The sequence below is a fragment of the Coregonus clupeaformis genome, chromosome 30 (assembly GCF_020615455.1).
Source record: "Coregonus clupeaformis isolate EN_2021a chromosome 30, ASM2061545v1, whole genome shotgun sequence".
In the NCBI taxonomy this organism is placed as follows: domain Eukaryota; kingdom Metazoa; phylum Chordata; class Actinopteri; order Salmoniformes; family Salmonidae; genus Coregonus; species Coregonus clupeaformis.
In genome coordinates this window covers 39917158-39938346 of record NC_059221.1, presented here as the reverse complement: position 1 = coordinate 39938346, position 21189 = coordinate 39917158, and the positions used below count along the sequence as shown (strand labels likewise).

The following is a 21189-nucleotide window of genomic DNA, read 5'->3' as shown; positions in this document are numbered from 1 at the left end:
TGCAAGATCTCACCTCGTGGGGCATCATTGATCATGAGGAAGGTGAGGGATCAGCCCAGAACTACACGGCAGGAACTGGTCAATGACCTGAAGAGAGCTGGGACCACAGTCTCAAAGAAAACCATTAGTAACACACTACGCCATCATGGATTAAAATCCTGCAGCGCACGCAAGGTCCCCCTGCTCAAGCCATCGCATGTCCAGGCCCGTCTGAAGTTTGCCAATGACCATCTGGATGATCCAGAGGAGGAATGGGAGAAGGTCATGTGGTCTGATGAGACAAAAATAGAGCTTTTTGGTCTAAACTCCACTCGCCGTGTTTGGAGGAAGAAGAAGGATGAGTACAACCCCAAGAACACCATCCCAACCGTGAAGCATGGAGGTGGAAGCATCATTCTTTGGGGATGCTTTTCTGCAAAGGGGACAGGACGACTGCACCGTATTGAGGGGAGGATGGATGGGGCCATGTATCGCGATATCTTGGCCAACAATCTCCTTCCTTCAGTATGAGCATTGAAGATGGGTCGTGGCTGGGTCTTCCAGCATGACAACGACCCGAAACACACAGCCAGGGCAACTAAGGAGTGGCTCCGTAAGAAGCATCTCAAGGTCCTGGAGTGGCCTAGCCAGTCTCCAGACCTGAACCCAATAGAACATCTTTGGAGGGAGCTGAAAGTCCGTATTGCCCAGCGACAGCCCCGAAACCTGAAGGATCTGGAGAAGGTCTGTATGGAGCAGTGGGCCAAAATCCCTGCTGCAGTGTGTGCAAACCTGGTCAAGACCTACAGGAAACGTATGATCTCTGTAATTGCAAACAAAGGTTTCTGTACCAAATATTAAGTTCTGCTTTTCTGATGTATCAAATACTTATGTCATGCAATAAAATGCAAATTAATTACTTTAAAATCATACAATGTGATTTTCTGGATTTTTGTTTTAGATTCCGTCTCTCACAGTTGAAGTGTACGTATGATAAAAATTACAGACCTCTACATGCTTTGTAAGTAGGAAAACCTGCAAAATCGGCAGTGTATCAAATACTTGTTCTCCCCACTGTACGTAGAGGTTTGCAGCTTGTGGAAATGTTTTCATCTTATTGGTGCCATGCAACCTCTTCTGTTCCCTTAAAACAATTTAGTTCCCACACCTAGCATTTGTAAATCTCTTATGATGAAGCTAAAAATAGAGAAACAGACAGAGACATAGAGATAGAAAATCAATATAAATAACAATCATACACTGCCCGCCTTCTGTTACTCTATTTCAGTTATCCATCTGAAGGAGGTCTCGAGGTGGTGAGTTGTGGCTCTCTGCATTCTTATCATCACTGTCATCTCTAACAATGAAAAACAGTGTGTGTTCAAGAGATGGGGGTGGAGCAGAGAAAGACAGGAAAAGAGGGAAAGAGAGGCCGCGAAGAGACAGAAGAAAACACATGAAAGAGAGACTAAGAAAATACCTTGAATTGCGATGACTGAATTTGAACCTGTAAGGGTGGGCTTTGAGCAGTTTCCTCTCAAGTAATGGGACGAACAGCCGATCCATCAAGTTCCACAACCTGGTAGCAATTGACCAGAGCTCATTCCAGCACATATTTCATATGGTATTCTGCATGGTCACATACATGTCATGGACCTCTACGAGTGAACTACATTCAGAATAAGAAAGGTTCACATACACACAGAACAGGAGAAGGATTTAGAGGAAGGTCTGTACCTGCATGTGTGTGTGTTTGGTATACATGAGTATGTATTTGTACACATGATTGCAGGAGGAGGGGGATGGTAGATTTCACCTATGAAGATATCAACTGCTCACGGTTAGTCTATTATACTGAACAAAAATATAAACGCAACATGTAAAGTGTTGGTCCCATGTTTCATGAGTTGAAATGTCTGTAATAAAGCCCTTTTGTGGGGAACAACTCATTCTGATTGGCTGTAGGTGAGCCTATGCCCTTCCAGGCCCACCCATGCAGCACCTCTGCCCAGTCATGTGAAATCCATAGATTAGGGCCTAATTTATTTATTTCAATTGACTGATTTCCTTATATGAACTGTTACAGTCAAATTGTTGAAATTATTGCATGTTGCGTTTATAGTTTTGTTCAGTATAACATTTTAAAGCTAAAGACACGTCACAATCAAATGCCGACCGTATTATCTCCCAAGAGAATTATCTTCGGTTATAGTCACGGCCGTGTATATCCCCCCTCAAGCCGATACCACGACGGCCCTCAAAGAACTTCACTGGACCTTATGCAAACTGGAAACCACATATCCTGAGGCTGCATTTATTGTTGCCGGGGATTTTAACAAAGCAAATTTGAGGACTAGGCTGCCGAAGTTCTATCAACATGTCGACTGTTGCACTTGCGCTGCCAAAACCCTCGACCATTGCTATTCAAACTTCTGGGATGGTTATAAGGCCCTCCCCCGCCTTCCTTTCGGCAAATCTGACCACGGCTCCATTTTGCTTCTCCCTTCCTATAGGAAGAAACTCAAACAGGAAGTACCCGTGCTAAGGACTATTCAACGCTGGTCTGACCAATCGGAATCCACGCTTAAAGATTGATTTGATCACGCGGACTGGGATTTGTTCCAGGTAGCTTCCGAAAATAATTTTGACGTATACACTGAAACAGTGTTTGGGTTTATCAAGAAGTGTATAGGTGATGTTGTGCCCACTGTGACTATTAAAACCTACTCTAACCAGAAACCGTGGACAGATGGCAGCATTCGCACAACCACCGCATTTAACCATGGCAAGGTGACTGGGAATATGGCAGAATACAAACAGTGTAGCTACTCACTCCGCAAGGCAATTAAACTGGCAAAACATCAGTATAGAGACAAAGTGGAGTCGCAATTCAACGGCTCAGACACGAGACGTATGTGGCAGGGTCTACAGACAATCGCAGACTACAAAAGGAAGACTACAAAAGGAAAACCAGCCACGTCGCCGACACCGACGTCTCGCTTCCAGACAAGCTAAACACCTTCTTCGCCCGCTTTGAGAATAACACAGTGCCACTGACGAGGCCCACTACCAAGGACTGTGGCCTCTCCTTCTCCATGGCCGACGTGAGTAAGACATTTAAATGTGTTAACCCTCGCAAGGCTGCCGGCCCAGACGGCATCCCTAGCCGTGTCCTCAGAGCATGCGCAGACCAGCTTGCTGGTGTGTTTATGGACATATTCAATCTCTCCCTTTCCCAGTCTGCTGTTCCCAAATGCTTCAAGATGACCACCATTGTTCCTGTACTGAAGAAAGCAAAGGTAACTGAACTAAATGACTATTGCCCTGTAGCACTCACCTCTGTCATCATGAAGTGCTTTGAGAGACTAGTCAATCACCTCTACCTTACCCGTCACCCTAGACCCACTTCAATTTGCTTACCGCCCCAATAGATCCACAGACGATGCAATCGCCATCACACTGCACACTGCCCTATCCCATCTGGACAAGAGGAATACCTATGTAAGAATGCTGTTAATTGACTATAGCTCAGCATTCAACACCATATTACCCTCCAAGCTCATCATTAAGCTCGAGGCCCTGGGTTTGAACCCCGCCCTGTGCAACTGGGTCCTAGACTTCCTGACGGGCCACCCCCAGGTGGTGAAGGTAGGAAACAACATCTCCACTTCGCTGATCCTCAACAATGGGGCCCCACAAGGGTGCGTGCTCAGCCCCCTCCTGTACTCTCTGTTCACCCATGACTACGTGGCCAAGCACACCTCCAACTCAATCATCAAGTTTGCAGACGACACAACAGTAGTAGGCTTGATTACCAACAATGACGAGACTGCCAACAGGGAAGAGGTGAGGGCTCTGGGAGTATGGTGCCAGGAAAAATTACCTCTCACTCAACATCAACAAAACAAAGGAGATGATTGTGGATTTCAGGAAACAGCAGAGGGTGCACCCCCCTATCCACATCGACGGGACCGCAGTGGAGAAGGTGGAAAGCTTCAAGTTCCTTGGCGTACATATCACCGACAAACTGAAATGGTCCACCCACACAGACAGGGTGGTGAAGACAGCGCTATCATCCAGAAGGCGAGGTCAGTACAGGTGCATCAAAGCTGGGACCGAGAGAATGAAAAACAGCTTCTATCTCAAGGCCATCAGACTGTTAAATAGCCATCACTAGCACATTAGAGGCTGCTGCTGCCTATTGAAATCACTGACCACTTTAAGAAATGGAACACTAGTCACTTTAACAATGTTTACATATCTTGCACTACTCATCTCATATGTATATACTGCATTCTATTCTATAATATTCTACTGTATCTTAGTCCATGCCGCTCTGTCATTGCTTGTCCATATATGTATATATTCTTAAATCCTATTCCTTACTAGTTTTGTGTGTATTGGGTATATGTTGTGACATTGTTAGATATTACTTGTTAGATATTACTGCACTGTCGGAGCTAGAAGCACAAGCATTTCGCTACACCCGCTATAACATCTGCTAAACACGTGTATGTGACAAATACAATTTGATTTGATTTGAACTTCTGCTGTCTTCTAAATTACAACTATTATAAAACAAGATTAGATTATCACCCAATTAGACAATTGGTCTTCATTGACAGCAGTTGTGACAGGGAGGGTGTTTAATGCCCCATACAATGCACACATATACAGGTGGACTCTTTCTCTCTTAAACACACGCACAGCACTACACTCTTAGAAAAAAGTATATCTAGAACCTAAAAGGGTTCTTCAGCTGTCCCCATAGGAGAACCCTTTGAAGAACCCTTTTTGGTTCCAGGTGGAACCCTTTTGGGTTCATGCAGAACCATTTCTACAAAGGATTCTACATGGAACCCAAAAGGGTTCTACCTGGAACCAAAGAGGGTTCTCCTATGGGGACAGCTGAAGAACCCTTTTGGAACCGTTTTTTCTAAGAGTGAATGTAATGTGGTTTGAGGCCACACACAAACAAAGGATTACTATGGGTATGAGTCATGTTGCTCTTAATTAAGGGTTTAATCACAGAGCTCTGGGTTCAATTTTACTACTTGTTTCTTCTGGGTCTTTATCAGTGAAAATAACATTTTAATTTTCTCCATTTGAGTTCAAGGCGCTATGGTCAGCAGGAAGCCAGTGACTCATGCTTCTCTCTCACCACTGGATATTTCATGAGAACCTGTTGTTAATCAACAGATTAATTAACAGATGATGAGGATAAACAGACAATAAATACATCTACGATCAACTCACTTGTGGTTTGGTTTAACAGCATGATGTTTTTTTTGTTGTTTTTTTGCTTTTTCAAACTACAATACGTGTTGGTTTTGTATAGGCCAACTGGAACACTATTTCAACCTGTTCACATGCTAACGCTGTGAATTCCGCTCACAAAGACCTAACCTATACTCTCTGCTCACAAAGGCCTAACCTATACTCTCTGCTCACAAAGACCTAACCTATACTCTCTGCTCACAAAGACCTAACCTATACTCTCTGCTCACAAAGACCTAACCTATACTCTCTGCTCACAAAGACCTAACCTATACTCTCTGCTCACAAAGACCTAACCTATACTCTGCTCACAAAGGTCTAATCTATACTCTCTGCTCACAAAGACCTAACCTATACTCTCTGCTCACAAAGGCCTAACCTATACTCTCTGCTCACAAAGACCTAACCTATACTCTCTGCTCACAAAGGCCTAACCTATACTCTCTGTTCACAAAGGCCTAACCTATACTCGAATTCAAACATTTTTATAATCTCTTCTGTATGTTGTGGTTTTACCTTACACATACAAACCCTGTGATAATCTGTTGCAAACGTTTTTACCAAAGTCTGAAGCCCCTCCTCTCTTTCACACATTCCATATGTCATCCGAGATCATATGAAATTCCAATTCCACATTAATTTAAATTTCAGTGACGCAGCCGACCCGCGTGAACAACGAGAGTAGCACCTCCGGGGTTAAACTTTTTTCAGCTTCCAATACATTCTGGGATGTGGCATGAAACACACAATGGCGGTGAAACTGAATCACTTGCGACTTTTTGTGGTCTACTATTCGCTTACAGCAATATTGCTACAAATTAGTCTAACGTTTGCTACAGAGTTAACGTGGGACGACAATGGCTACATTTTATATTGTCCTTGCATGGGTAATAATTGTATCAACTTTCCTTGTAAACATTGTAACGTTTGCTACTCCGGTGTCTTTTGAATCATGATCTGGTGATGTGTAGGCTATGGTTTATTTAACTTTTATTTATTCACGCAGATTTTAATGTATCTATGCTATCTAACTTTTTATTTTACAAATATACATTTAGTGATTAGACCACCTAACTTCGTAGTTGAAGTTGGAGTAGCTATAGCCTAGCCAATTCAAATAATTAATTGCTAATGCCAATTTGGTTCCTCATCTCTATTTGGAAACCAAGCCGACTACTTTCTGGGGTCTTTGGCATTCGTCAAAATGCTGAATCGCACACCGGCAGTTCCCCCCTTCATAGTGTACCGCCACCACGCGCCTCCATACTCAAATGTAGATTCCGAAATCACGTTTCCTGATGTTGATCTCATCAGTCCTTTGCTTTTAAATCCATGAAGGGGATGTGAACAAGGGCACACGTAGGGAGAAAAGACAGAGAAATGAGACGCAGGAAGGATCCAATCTCACACTCACAGCTGTGTCCCCCTTTTAACAGGTACATGTCCCCTACAGTGAGTTCTTCCAGCTGGAGGCCCTGACCCACTACCACCGTGTGTGGTAAGCGTAGATGACTTCATGAAGTAACTTGCCCCAACACTCTGGCCTAAGGGACAAAGGGCAGCCTACTGCTTTGAGTCAGCCTCCCAGAGGAGTGTAGACGAGAAGTCCTGCCCCATGAAGGTGAGTGTTGTGATTGAGGTGCATAGAGTCAGAGATGATTTGCTGTCTACCGTTGTTTAGGTATTGAGCCTAGTTACCAAAAGAATAAACTTTGAAACTGGTCAGAGAGATTGTTTGAAAGCTAGGTCCTGGAACAGAGGCTATAGCTTTTGCTCTGTCTTTTATATAATTCAATTCCTTTCTTGTAACTAATTCGTTGATTTAGTGTTGTTCAGGCCAATGAAAAGAATGCCATGGCACAGTAAAACACTGCCCCCTGGTGGACTGTTACTATAACTGTATTTTACCCACAGATCTCTCACATACCGTCTATACTAAACAAAAATATAAATGCAACATGTAAAGTGTTGGTCCCATGTTTCATGAGCTGAAATAAAAGATCCCCGAAATGTTTCATAAGCACAAAAAGCTTATTTCTCTCAAATTATGTGCACAAATATGTTTACATCCCTGTTAGTGAGCATTTCTCCTTTGCCAAGATAATCCATCTACCTGACAGGTGTGGCATATCAAGAAGCTGATTAAACAGCATGATCATTACACAGGTACACCTTGTGCTGGAGACAAAAGGCCACTCTAAAATCTGCAGTTTTGTCACACAACTCAATGCCACCTATGTCTCCATTTTTAGGGAGCGTGCGATTGGCATGCTGACTGCAGGAATGTCCACCAGAACTTTTTGCCAGAGAATTGAATATTCATTTCTCTACTATAAGCCAAATCCAACGTTGATTTAGAGAATTTGGCAGTACTTCCAACCGGCCTCACAACAGCAGACCGCGTCGTTTTCTGATGTCAACATTGTGAACAGAGTGCCCGGTGGTGGCGGTGGAGTAATGGTATGGGCAGGCATAAGCTACGGACAACGAACACAATTGCATTTTATCGATGGAAGTTTGAATGCACAGAGATACCATGATGAGATCCTGAGGCCCATTGTCGTGCCATTCATTCGCCGCCATCACCTCATGTTTCAGCATGATAATGCACAGCCCCATGTCGCAAGGATCTGTACACAATTCCTGGAAGCTGAAAATGTCCCAGTTCTTCCATGGCCTGCATACTCACCAGACATGTCACCCATTGATCATGTTTGGGATACTCTGAATCAACGTGTACGACAGCGTGTTCCAGTTCCCGCCAATATCCAGCAACTTCGCACAGCCATTGAAGAGGAGTGGGACATCATTCCACAGGCCACAATCAACAGCCTGATCAACTCTATGCGAAGGAGATGTCACGTCGCACGAGGCAAATGGTGGTCACACCAGATACTGACTGGTTTTCTGATCCACGCCCCTACCTTTTTTTAAAGGTATTTGTGACCAACAGATGCATATCTGTATTCCCAGTCATGTGAAATCCATAGATTAGGGCCTAATGAATTCATTTCAATTTACTGATTTCCTTATATGAACTGTAATTCAGTAAAATCTTTGAAATTGTTGCGTTTATTTCAGTGTATTTATCATATGTTTACCACGTGGTGAAAACAGTTGGATCTGGTATAAACGTGTTGTAAAGACTTGCTCGTGGTGTTTTATGAAACATCACTGTCTTGTCATTATCAGGACGGGAATCCTTTCCGTTTTGGGACCATGTAGGAGTGGAGTTTGACAGGTCTGTCCTGTTTGACGGCTTGTCCTTCAGTTCCTACCACCAACCTCACTGGATCAACCAGTAAGTATCTGTGCTATTAGTGGAACATGAGCGTGAGTTTTGCTCAATTTACTGGCAGTATAACAGAATAAATAAACCTCTTATTACCATAAATGTATTACATTAAAAGGAGTTTTACAAGGACAGTGCCCATTAATCAACATTACTATAGAAGTGCCAGTTTTAGCCAGCCAGCTAATTTTTAACTGCAGTCCCAATTTCCTTCCCCCTTCCGTCCATCAGAGCACCCTGTCCAGAACAGCTTCAATGCACCTTGGTGTAGATTCTACAAGTGTCTGGATCTCTATTGAAGGGATGTCACACCATTCTTCCACAATAAATTCCATTATTTGGTGTTTTGTTGATGGTGGTGGAAAACGCTGTCTCAGGCGCCGCTCCAGAATCTCCCATAAGTGTTCAATTGGGTTGAGATCTGGGGGCTGAGACGGCCATAGCATATGGTTGAAATCGTTTTCATGCTCATCAAACCATTCAGTGACCACTCGTGCCCTGTGGATGGGGGCATTGTCATCCCATGGGGGCAGAGCCAAAATAATGGCCTGCCCAGCATTTTTATATATGACCTTAAGCATGATGGGATATTAATTGCTCAGGAACCACACCTGTGTGGAAGCACCTGCTTTCAATATACTTTGTATCCCTAATTTACTCAAGTTTTTCCATGTCTCAATTTGCATACCAGCCAAGTTAGCAGGAGCTCAGTTCACCCTGTTGAACCCTGGGTGGATAAGACTTCCAGTGTAATGTCCCTGTCTGATCACGTGCTCCAGCTCTTACGTGTTGCCCTCCCTCCATACTTTTCTTCGTTAGTACTGCCTAAAGGGGACCTGGTGGAATGAGGGTGTAAAATAACCCTCTCCGGAGTGCAGTAACTGATCCTGCAGATACTAATTATAGGGGGAGGTAGACGGTCTTCCTCATACATTCTTGTAATGTACTCTTAATAAGGCCAAAAGTAAATGTTTACTGTACTTGTGTACTACATGATTACTGAGTCTGTTTTTGGATGTTTTCTTTAAGTTTTGAAGCTTTGTACCGACTAGTTGTATTATTGCTCTTTGATGAAAATGACTGGGAACATGGCATTTATGCAAGTAACCCTGCAATGTGAGGATGACTGAGCTTTCTGCATGTGCACAGTGCAGATACATGGAGAAGATTCAGGCTTCACTGGTGAATACATGTCTGTAGCCTAAACCAACGAATGCATGTTCTCACTTTTTAGATGTTAAATTTCTCAATGCATTTTTTTGAATAAAAATGGCCCAAGTTATATTGACACAATTTTGTAAGAGACGTTTGCTCCTATTTATTATGAGGAGGGTTCTTTAGCTGCTACATAACAGGACAAAGACACCTGCTCGGCATCTGACCGTAATGCGCTACAGAAGGTAGTGACACCAGCCACCCAAGCCATAGACTGTTCTCTCTGCTACCGCACGGCAAGCGGTACCCGGAGCGCCAAGTCTAGGACCAAAAGGCTCCTTAACAGCTTCTACCCCCAAGCCAGAAGACTGCTGAACAATTAATCAAATGGCCACCCGGACTATTCACATTGACCCCCGCTCCCCCCCTCCTCCTCCTCCATTTGTTTTTACACTGCTGCTACCCGCTGTCTATTATCTATGTATAGTCACTTTACCCCTACCTACCTACATGTACAAATGACCTTAACTAACCTGTACCCCCGCACATTGACCCGGTACCCCCTGTATATAGCTTCGTTATTGTTATTTTATTGTGTTACTTTTTATAATATTTTAACTTTAGTTTATTTGGTAAATATTTTCTTAACTCTTTCTTGAACTGCATTGTTGGTTAAGGGCTTGTAAGTAAGCATTTCGCAGTAAGAGCTACACCTGTCGTATTCGGCGCATGTGACAAATACAGTTTGATTTGATTGGCTACGACGTTAAAACCCATAGCCAGCACCTCTCGGTTCCATCCGGGACAGTTTTCTGGGATTCAGGGACCGCGGCTCTAATGGCTGACTGGGTGGAAGCACTGGATTGACTGGTAGCTAGCGGACAATGTTTAATGTTGTCATGGATTTTGCATTGTAGCTAGTTAACAATGTCAAAATGAGTATCAACTTAATTGTGTGCTTGTTCTCGTAAACTGCATAAGGAGATGCCTCCCATCATCAAAATGCACTGGCTTGTCTCCTGCCCTTTCTGAGAATGGATGTGTTTTTGCCGTTGCTAGGCCGTCCGATCGAGGCTGTTGGGGTGCTGTCCCGATTCTTTGTAAACGAGCTGGCTAGAAAAATCACATTTTCTAATCTGTTGCCGGGTGATGTGAACATGTTCGCTAATTCGCTAGCTAGATATCTTCTTGTTGCTATAATTGCTAGAATGAGCAAACCGAAAAGCCTTGACAATGGATTATTTTGCCGGTTCACAGCGATGAACTGGCTAGCTAGTATGTTAGCATCAATCAACTAACGTTAGCTAGCTAGAACTGGAAATGCCATCAGTTGATCTATTCCGACGCTATCACTAGGGAGCACTGACTGATATCTAGCTAACTTGCCAAGCTAACGTTTTTTTTTGTGTGCTAATAAGTCATGCATTTTCAAGGTTTTGCTAGCGAAATTATTTAGCAAACTAATACAGTAGCTAGCTTGGCTAACCTAATTATATGTTGTGCTCTTGCCTAGTTAGCTAGTTAGTTTTATTAACCAGCTGGCTGGCAATGTAACTGAACTCAAGCTGCTAGCTAGCTAAACGTCGCTGGCCAGCTGTGATGTCTTGTTAGCTTGCTAACTACGCTACATGGCCAAAAGTATGTGGACAACCCTTCAAATTAGTGGATTCGGCTATTTCAGCCACACCCGTTGCTGGCAGGTGTATAACATCAAGCACACAGCCATGCAATCTCAATAGACAAACATTGGCAGTAGAATGGCCAGTACTGAAGAGCTCAGTGACTTTCAACGTGCACCATCATAGGACGAAGTAAATTCATCAAAATTCTGCCCTGCTAGAACTGCCTGGTCAACTCTCAGCGCTGTTATTGTGAAGTGGAAACGTTTAGGAGCGATAAAGGCTCAGCCACGAAGTGGTAGGCCACACACAAGCAAAACAAATTCTGTCCTCAGTTGCAACACTCAGTACCGAGTTCCAAACTGCCTCTGGAAGCAACGTCAGCACAAGACCTGCTAGTCAGATATGGGTTTGGCGGATGCCAGGAGATCGCTACCTTGCCGACTGCATAGTGCCAACTGTAAACTTTGGTGGAGGAGGAATAATGGTCTGGGGCTGTTTTTCATGTTTCGGGCTATGCCCTTTAGTTCCAGTGAAGGGAAATCTTAACGCTACAGCATACAATTACATTCTATACAATACTGTGCTTCCAACTTTGTGGCAACAGTTTGGAGAAGGCCCTTTCCTGTTTCAGCATGACAATGCCTCGGTCCACAAAGCGAGGTCCATACAGAAAAGGTTTGTTGTTCGGTGCCCGACCTAACTAATGCTCTTGTGGCTGAATGGAAGCAAGTCCCCGCAGCAATGTTCCAACATCTAGTGGAAAGCCTTCCCAGAAGAGTGGAGACTGTTATAGCAGCAAAGGGGGGACCAACTCCATATTAATACCCATGATTTTGGAATTAGATGTTCGACAAGCAGGTGCCCACATACTTTTGGCCATGTAGTGTAGCTGCTAGCTATCTGGCTGAAAACACTGTAGCCAGGAAGCTAGTTTGATGCACATTGCACAAAGGTCTTCATAATCACAAAAGAAAACATGAACTAATCGTGTTGGCAATAGCTATTTGAACATAATCATATACGTTTTTTTTTCTTCTATTTTTACAGGTTCTGATGCTGGCATCTCTGATATTGTAAACTCTGACTTTTACATTACTTGAAGGAAAGAAACACAAGCCAGGGGACAAGGCCAGTTTGTCTGAGAACTCTCACAATGTCTAAGACCAGAGAGTCGGTGAAGGTGGTGGTCCGCTGTCGGCCCATGAATGAGAAGGAGCGTGCAGCCAACTTTGAGAGGGTGGTGGAGGTGGATGTGGAGCTTGGCCAGGTGGCCGTGAGAAACCCCCGGGGCGCTGCAGCCCACCAACACCCCAAGGTCTTTACATTTGACTCTGTGTACGACTGGAACTCCAAACAGGTGGACCTCTATGATGAAACCTTCAGGCCTCTGGTGGACTCTGTCTTGCTTGGTTTCAATGGGACCATATTTGCGTATGGCCAGACAGGTACAGGAAAGACCTACACTATGGAGGGGGTGCACAGTGACCCAGAGAGAAGGGGTGTAATCCCCAATTCCTTTGAGCACATCTTCACACACATCTCCCGCTCCCAGAACCAGCAGTACCTGGTGAGGGCCTCTTACCTGGAGATCTACCAAGAGGAGATCAGGGACCTGCTGTCCAAGGACCAGTCCTGCCGTCTGGAGCTGAAAGAGAGGCCAGACACAGGTGTATACGTCAAGGACCTCTCCTCCTTCGTCACTAAGAGTGTACGAGAAATAGAGCACGTCATGAACGTGGGGAACCAGAACCGCTCGGTGGGCTCCACCAATATGAATGAGCACAGTTCCCGGTCACATGCCATTTTCGTCATTACCATTGAGTGCAGCGAGATGGGCGTCGACGGAGAGAACCACATTCGAGTGGGCAAACTGAACCTGGTGGACCTGGCTGGTAGTGAGAGGCAGACAAAGACAGGAGCCCAGGGAGAGCGCCTGAAGGAAGCCACCAAGATCAACCTGTCCCTGTCAGCCTTGGGGAATGTCATCTCTGCCCTGGTGGACGGCAGGAGCACCCACATCCCCTACCGCGACTCCAAGCTCACCCGCCTGCTGCAGGACTCCCTGGGGGGCAATGCCCGCACAGTCATGGTGGCTAACATCGGACCAGCCTCTTACAACGTGGAGGAGACACTGACCACATTACGCTACTCAAACCGGGCCAAGAACATCAAGAACAAGCCCCGCGTCAACGAGGACCCCAAAGATGCTCTGCTCAGGGAGTTCCAGGAAGAGATTGCCCGGCTCAAAGAGCAGTTAGAGAAACGCTCAGGGAAGAAGAGGAGGAGGAGGAGGGTTGGAGAAGCTGGGGAAGAGCTAGAAGAGGACACGGAGGATGGAGAGACAGAGGAGGAGGATGATGATGATGATGGTGTAGAACCATCTGATAAAGTGGGTGCAGATTATTGGCGTGAACAGCAGGAGAAGTTGGAGAGGGAGAGGAAGGCTATCATGGAGGATCACAGTCTAGTGGCGGAAGAGAAACGGAGGCTGCTGAAAGAGAAGGCGAGGAAGATGGACGCCCTCAAAAGGGAGCAGGAAGCAGGCGAGATGCTGACTGCCAAAGTCAAGGTGAGGAGATGACATTCTTGTCCTTTTCACCCCAACATTCTCTTTTTCATTCTATATGTGTGTTTCTCTCAAACCTCTTGATTGTGTCCTCTCCCAGACGATGGAGAGTAAACTTCTGATGGGGGGGAAGAACATTGTGGACCACACCAATGAGCAACAAAGGATCCTCGAACAGAAGCGACAGGAAATAGCTGAGCAGGTAATATGTATGTATGTATGTATGGACTTTATTGATGGAGAGAATTGAACACTAGACAATCTAATAGTATTGATTTGCCATCTGATGGGAAGAGTTAAATGATTTATGTGAGTAGTGTACTTTGTGGGATTACACAGCCTTGCCCATCTTACTGAGAGGCTCTCTGTGTCTGTGTGTGTGTGTGTGTGTGTTGTGTGTTTGTGTGCAGAAACGCAGAGAGAGGGAGATGCAACAGCAGGTGGAGAATCGTGATGAGGAGACCCTGGAGTTGAAGGAAACATACAGCTCTCTACAGCAGGAAGTGGACATCAAGACCAAGAAGCTGAAAAAGGTAGGAGATCAGGAACTGTAGCAAAAGAGTGCACATGATTCAGTAGACCGCTATCCTTTACGTTGTCATTTTACATTAGAGTTCAAAGGAGATCGTGCATGTCACAATGTGTTCAGTGTTCTTTGGCGCTTGGTACATTTAGTTTGTTACACTGAAACAAACAGCATGATGTTTTGTCTCCTCTTGTCCATCTGTTTTCCTCCCCTCAGCTGTTTGCCAAGCTGCAGGCAGTGAAAAATGAGATCCATGAGGTCCAGGAGTTGCACATCAAGGACAGACAGGAGCTGGAGCAGACCCAGAACGAGTTGACCAGGGATCTCAAACTCAAGTATGGAGTCCGCCAGGCCACCAGCCTCAGACGCTATAAAAAAAAAAAAGTCAATGTAGTCTATTTTGGTTGTTGCCCTCTGACAAAGAGCACATTGCTTGAATAAACATGATTGATTTTAGCTTTGACCTGGATTTGGCCTTGAATATCAGGAAGAAACATAGAGTTGGTCTAGATTAGGTATTGTACTGTGGTTCCCTCATCCCCCATGACTGCCTAGGCATCCTCCTATTATCAATGATGGTATCCTCAGGCCGTTAAGACGTCCCCTGTCAGCAGCACAGCAGATCTGACCTTGTTATTCTGTCTGCCAGGCATCTCATCATTGTTATTCTGTCTGCCAGGCATCTCATCATTGTTATTCTATCTGGAATAGTATAAAAGTAATCCTTCTACCCCCTCCCCCACCCCCCCATAAAAATAAATAAAAGTGGTTGTCCCACTGGCTATCATAAGTTGAATGCACCAATTTGTAAGTCACTCTGGATAAGAGCATCTGCTAAATGACGTAAATGTTTGCCAGGCATCTCATCATTGTTATTCTGTCTGCCAGGCATCTCATCATTGTTATTCTGTCTGCCAGGCATCTCGTCATTGAGAACTTCATCCCCATGGAGGAGAAGAATAAGATCGTGAACAGGGCGTTCATCGAGGAGGAGGACGACAACTGGAAGATGCGTCCCATCACACGCATAGAGGAGTATGTGCACATGAATGATGCAGTAGACAGACGTTTAGACATACACATGGTCAAATACGCATACGAACACGCTGCAATAATGCATACATGCAGAGGGTTTGACCTAAGTGTTGGCAAACCCCTCGTGTAGGAGGGAACACATACAAATTGTATGCCATTTGATAACCCTCATAACAAATTGTATGGCTGTCTTTTGATAACTCTCTCAGTGACCAGCAGATGATGACCAGGCCAGTGTCAGCGGTGGGCTACAGAAGACCCCTGAGCCAGCACGCCCGCACGTCCATGGTGATGAGGGCTGACGTCAGATACAAGGTATCTTCTTTATCCTCTCTGTCCTTCTCCTCTGCTCTCTGTCCCTCCCTGTGTCTGGTGAATGTGACTCAGGCCTTGTCCTCTGAGTGGTAGCAGTTTCCTGACATCTGACCCTCCTCTCTCTCTCTCTCTCGGTCTCTCTCTCTCTCTCGGTCTCTCTCTCTCTCTCTCTCTCTCTCTCTCTCTCGGTCTGTCTCTCTCTCTCTCTCGGTCTGTCTCTCTCTCTCTCGGTCTCTCTCTCGGTCTGTCTCTCTCTCTCTCTCTCTCGGTCTGTCTCTCTCTCGGTCTGTCTCTCTCTCTCTCTCTCCCCAGGCTGAGAATATCCTGATGCTGGGGATGGACCTGCCTGCTCGGACCACTAAGGAGTATGAGGAGCCGGTCTTAGCACCCACGGTAGCAGCAGCGTTGGAGGATGCACTGCGGGAAGAGGATGAGATCCAGGTGGATGCCTCCGGATTCCACAGCGGCCTCGGGCCCACCAGCACTGGGGCAGTCAAGAAACCAAAGTCTGGGTAAGGCTCTGTCCCATTCAGTACAAATAATCAAATCAATTTTTATTTATCACACGCTTCGTAAACAACAATTGTAGACTTTCCAACAATGCAAAAAAATAATAATAATAAGGGAAATAGTAGAAAAATAATAACACAAGGAATAAATATACAATGAGTAATGATCGCTTGGCTATATACACGGGGTACCAGTACCGAGTCGATGTACAAGATAGAGGTAGATATGTACACGAAATACACAAGTATGTGGACACCCCTTCAAATTAGTGGATTCTGATATTTCAGCCACACCCGTTGCTGACAGGTGTATAAAATTGAGTACACAGCCATGCAATCTCCATAGACAAACATTGGCAGTAGAATGGTCTTACTGAAGAGCTCAGTGACGTTCAACGTGTCATCGTCATAGGATGCCACCTTTCCAACAAGTCAGTTTGTCAAATTTTTGTCCTGCTAGAGCTGCCACGGTCAACTGCGAGTGCTGTTATTGTGAAGTGGAAACGTCTAGGAGCAACAACGGCTCAGCCGTGAAGTGGTGGGTCACACAAGCTCTCAGAACGGGACCGCTGAAGAGCATAACGCATAAAAATTGTCTTCGGTTCCAACACTCACTACCGAGTTCCAACACTCACTACCGAGTTCCAAACTGCCTCTGGAAGCAACGTCAGCACAAGAACTGTTCGTCGGGAGCTTTATGAAATGGGTTTCCATGGCCGAGCAGCCGCACACAAGCCTAAGATCACCTTGCGCAATGCCAAGCGTCGGCTGGAGTGGTGTAAAGCTCGCCGCCATTGGACTCTGGAGCAGTGGAAACGTGCTCTCTGGAGTGATAAATCACGCTTCACCATCTGGCAGTCCGACGGACTAATCCGGGTTTGGCGGATGCCAGGAGAACGCTACCTGCCCCACTGCTTAGTGCCAACTGTAAAGTTTGGTGGAGGAGGAATAATGGTCTGGGGCTGTTCTTCATGGTTCGGGCTAGGACCCTTAGTTCCAGTGAAGGGAAATCTGAACGCTACAGCATACAATTACATTCTAGATGATTCTGTGCTTCCATCGTTGTGGCCCTTTCCTGTTTCAGCATGACAATGCCCCCGTGCACAAAGTGAGGTCCATACAGAAATTATTTGTCGAGATCGGTTTGGAAGAACTAGACTGGCCTGCACAGAGTGCTGACCTCAACCCCATCGAACACCTTTGGGATGAATTGGAACGCCGACTGCGAGCCAGGCCTAATCGCCCAACATCAGTGCCCGACCTCACTAATGCTCTTGTGGCTGAATGGAAGCAAGTCCCCGCAGCAACTCCATATTAATGGTTTTGGAATTAGATGTTCGATGAGCGGGTGTCCACATACTTTTGTTAATGTAGTGTACATATAACTAGGAATAAAGTGACTAGGCAACAGGATAGATAATAAACCGTAACCGCACCTTCTCTTTATTTTCAACTCTCCTTTTCACAGTTTTTCTCTTATTGAATTAAACTCCGACATTGTCCTTTTTGCCTCCATGGATTGAAGTTCACGTTGTCTGTCCGTATCTGAAAGCATTTGGCGATTGGCGTGAAGGCTATTTACGCGTACAGTTAGGCCCTAAAGCTTAGGTTTACGCACTAATACCAGAACCTAAAATAATGAAATAAAAACTTCAATGTAGCTTATAGATATGAATTATACAATCATGGAATTCAATGTATTGTTTTTTCTTTGTATTCAACCCGCCGCCACCCACCCGCCCTTCATCCACACAATATTTCATGACTCTAAACCAATCCGCCCTGCGGATTTAACCACGTTGACTGCAGGTTGAGTCAACCCATGCAGCACTAGTCTACAGCTTGTCATGAGGTATTGTAACTCAGGCGAGTAGAACCGCCAGACTTTCTAAATATTAGAGATCGTGTTTCTGTTAACAAATAGAGATCTTCCCCGACGTCACCATTCTCTCCTGCCAAGATGTTATATTGTCCTTGTTCAGCCACAACTCGGAGAAACAGGATATTACAGTTGTTCAGGTCCCGTTGATAAGATAGTCTTGAACGGCGCTCATCCAGTGAAGTGAGGGTAGAGGCACTTTATCCGCTCTCCGACGTAGTCTCGTCAGGTGTTGTGCACACTGGCCTCGATAGCGCCGTCTCCTCCTTTTGAGTGTCGGGGATTTGGGCCTGGTCCGCGACAATCAAAGTCTTTCACCTCCGACTCATTGAAGTAGAAGTCGTCGTCCAAATGGAGGTTAGTGACCGCTGTTCTGATCTCCAGAAGCTATTTTCTGTCATAGGAAACGATGGCGGAAACTTTATGTACAGAAAAAGTTAAGATCGGTGCAAAGAAATACACAAAATAGCACAATTGGTGAGGAGCCTGTAAAACGACCACTATTCCCTCCAGCGCCATTCTGGGTTTTGTTCCCCGTTATTTTCAATAGGGAGGGTTTCTGCCTGTTTAGTGTCACGGGTCTACTCGATATCACAGGGTTTATAAAGCAATAATCATAAGCAAATTTAGAAGCCATCCAATGATTTTTCCCACATCGATGTCCCCCCCCCCACAAAAAATAAATAAATAAATAACAACTTTATCCTCTTCTCCTCCAACCAGCCGACCTAAAACCGGTAAGAAGACTGGCACCTCTACCTCTCACACCCCCACCTCTCCATACAGACCCTCCAGCCCAGGACATCCTTTATACCCACAATCCCGTGGGCTGGTGCCCAAGTGATAACTCCACACCTTTCCTGTTTCTGGACCCAAAATTGAACAGACTGCTTTTGGTTTTGTTTTTCTACTGAGTCTTGCAGACTGATTTGTGGAAAGTGAAGGAGACTCAAGACTCTGATTCCAAGCTGCTTTTATTTTACCTGAGACCATAGCTCTTATCTTTTTTGCTTTTTTGAAGAGATTTGTAACTACCTTACCAACCCAAATGGTTACTGCAGTACAATACTATGCCATCTGTGCACGATGTTCCAGAGACTAGCAGTTGAATACTACCTTCCCTTAAGTCTGGCCTAAGTCTTATGTGTCCCACACATGTTCTCAATGTAAACCGATAAGGATGGTCTCGTCTAGACGAATCCTTTTTCGAGCTCTAGTTCTCTACAATGCACGTGTCCTCCTGGGCCCCTCCCAGGTCTGCAGTGTGTGATGGGAGGAGATGTGAACATGTGGGCTGGCATCTGAAAGGGCAGATTACACCTGGATCTAAATGCTTTGCTGTACATGTCAATGACATGCTGTGTGTGTGTTTTGTAAGCGTGTCTTTGTGCTGTGCGTCTGTTCTCAATGTCCCTACTTTTAAGTTTACAATCTGTTATGCAGGAGGTCGTTCTGTCTGTACAGAGTTGAGCTTTAAGTCTCTGTCCTAAGTAAGTGGGGAGTGTTTTTTGTGTTTGTACTGCATGATGAACTAACTGTATAGGCTGGAGGGTGAAGCACACTCCAACACGTCTGTCATGTCACTGCTGGAATCACTACATGCTGTTCTTCCTGGAGCACATACAGTTGAAGTCGGAAGTTTATATACACCTTAGCCAAACACATTTAAACTCAGTTTTTCACAATTCCTGACATTTAATCCTAGTAAAAATTCCCTGTCTTAGGTCAGTTAGGATCACCACTTTATTTTACGAATGTGAAATGTCAGAATAATAGTACAGAGAATTATTTATTTCAGCTTTTATTTATTTCATCACATTCCCAGTGGGTCAGACGTTTACATACACTCAATTAGTATTTGGTAGCATTGCCTTTTAAATTGTTTAACTTGGGTCAAACTTTTTGGGTAGCCTTCCACAAGCTTCCCACAATAAGTTGGGTGAATTTTGGCCCATTCCTCCTGACAGAGCTGGTGTAACTGACTCAGGTTTGTAGGCCTCCTTGCTCGCACACGCTTTTTCAGTTCTGCCCACAAATGTTCTATAGGATTGAGGTCAGGGCTTTGTGATGGCCACTTCAATACCTTGACTTTGTTGTCCTTAAGCCATTTTGCCACAACTTTGAGATGTTGCTTCAATATATCCACATAATTTTCCTTCCTCATGATGCCATCTATTTTGTGAAGTACACCAGTCTCTCCTGCATCAAAGCACCCCCACAGCATGATGCTGCCACCCCCGTGCTTCACGGTTGGGATGGTGTTCTTCGGCTTGCAAGGTCCCCCTTTTTCCTCCAAACATAACGATGGTCATTATGGCCAAACAGTTCTATTTTTGTTTCATCAGACCAGAGGACATTTCTCCAAAAAGTACGATATTTGTCCCCATGTGCAGTTGCAAACCGTAGTCTGGCTTTTTATGGCGGTTTTGGAGCAGTAGCTTCTTCCTTGATGAGCAGCCTTTCAGGTTATGTCGATATAGGAGTCGTTTTACTGTGGATATAGATACTTTTGTACCTGTTTCCTCCAGCATCTTCACAAGGTCCTTTGCTGTTGTTCTGAGATTGATTTGCACTTTTCATACCAAAGTACGTTCATCTCTAGGAGACAGAACGCGTCTCCTTCCTGAGCAGTATGACGGCTGCGTGGTCTCATAGTGTTTATACTTGCGCACTATTGTTTGTACAGATGAACATGGTACCTTCAGGCGTTTGGAAATTGCTCCAAAGGATGAACCAGACTTGTGGAGGTCTACAACTTTTTTTCTGAGGTCTTGGCTGATTTCTTTTGATTTTCCCATGATGTCAAGCAAAGAGGCACTGAGTTTGAAGGTAGGCCTTGAAATACATCCACAGGTACACCTCCAATTGACTCAAATGATGTCAATTAGCCTACCAGAAGCTTCTAAAGCCATGACATCATTTTCTGGAATTTTCCAAGCTGTTTAAAGGCACAGTCCCACTTCTGACCCACTGGAATTGTGATATAGTGAATTATAAGTGAAATAATCGGTCTGTAAACAACTGTTGGAAAAAT

At 44.9% G+C, this 21189-nt stretch overlaps 1 protein-coding gene across 3 annotated transcripts; it reads left to right on the top strand.

Moving 5' to 3' along the window:
- The first annotated feature begins 10493 nt into the window (after window positions 1–10493).
- LOC121546117 (kinesin-like protein KIF3B) lies at window positions 10494–19844 on the top strand. 3 transcript variants are annotated; one of them, XM_041857154.2, is made up of 9 exons: window positions 10494–10573; window positions 12373–13894; window positions 13992–14093; window positions 14302–14424; window positions 14634–14752; window positions 15336–15452; window positions 15662–15740; window positions 16080–16279; window positions 18879–19844. In XM_041857154.2, exons 2-9 carry the CDS (start codon window positions 12479–12481, stop codon window positions 18997–18999), a joined length of 2277 nt encoding a protein of 758 aa, XP_041713088.2. In that variant the 5' UTR covers window positions 10494–10573; window positions 12373–12478; the 3' UTR covers window positions 19000–19844. The 3 variants fall into 3 exon arrangements, with proteins under 3 accessions (XP_041713088.2, XP_041713085.2, XP_041713086.2); XM_041857151.2 differs by having other exon boundaries at window positions 15662–15767; XM_041857152.2 differs by lacking the exon at window positions 10494–10573 and adding an exon at window positions 12143–12183 and having other exon boundaries at window positions 15662–15767.
- Window positions 19845–21189: the final 1345 nt, after the last annotated feature.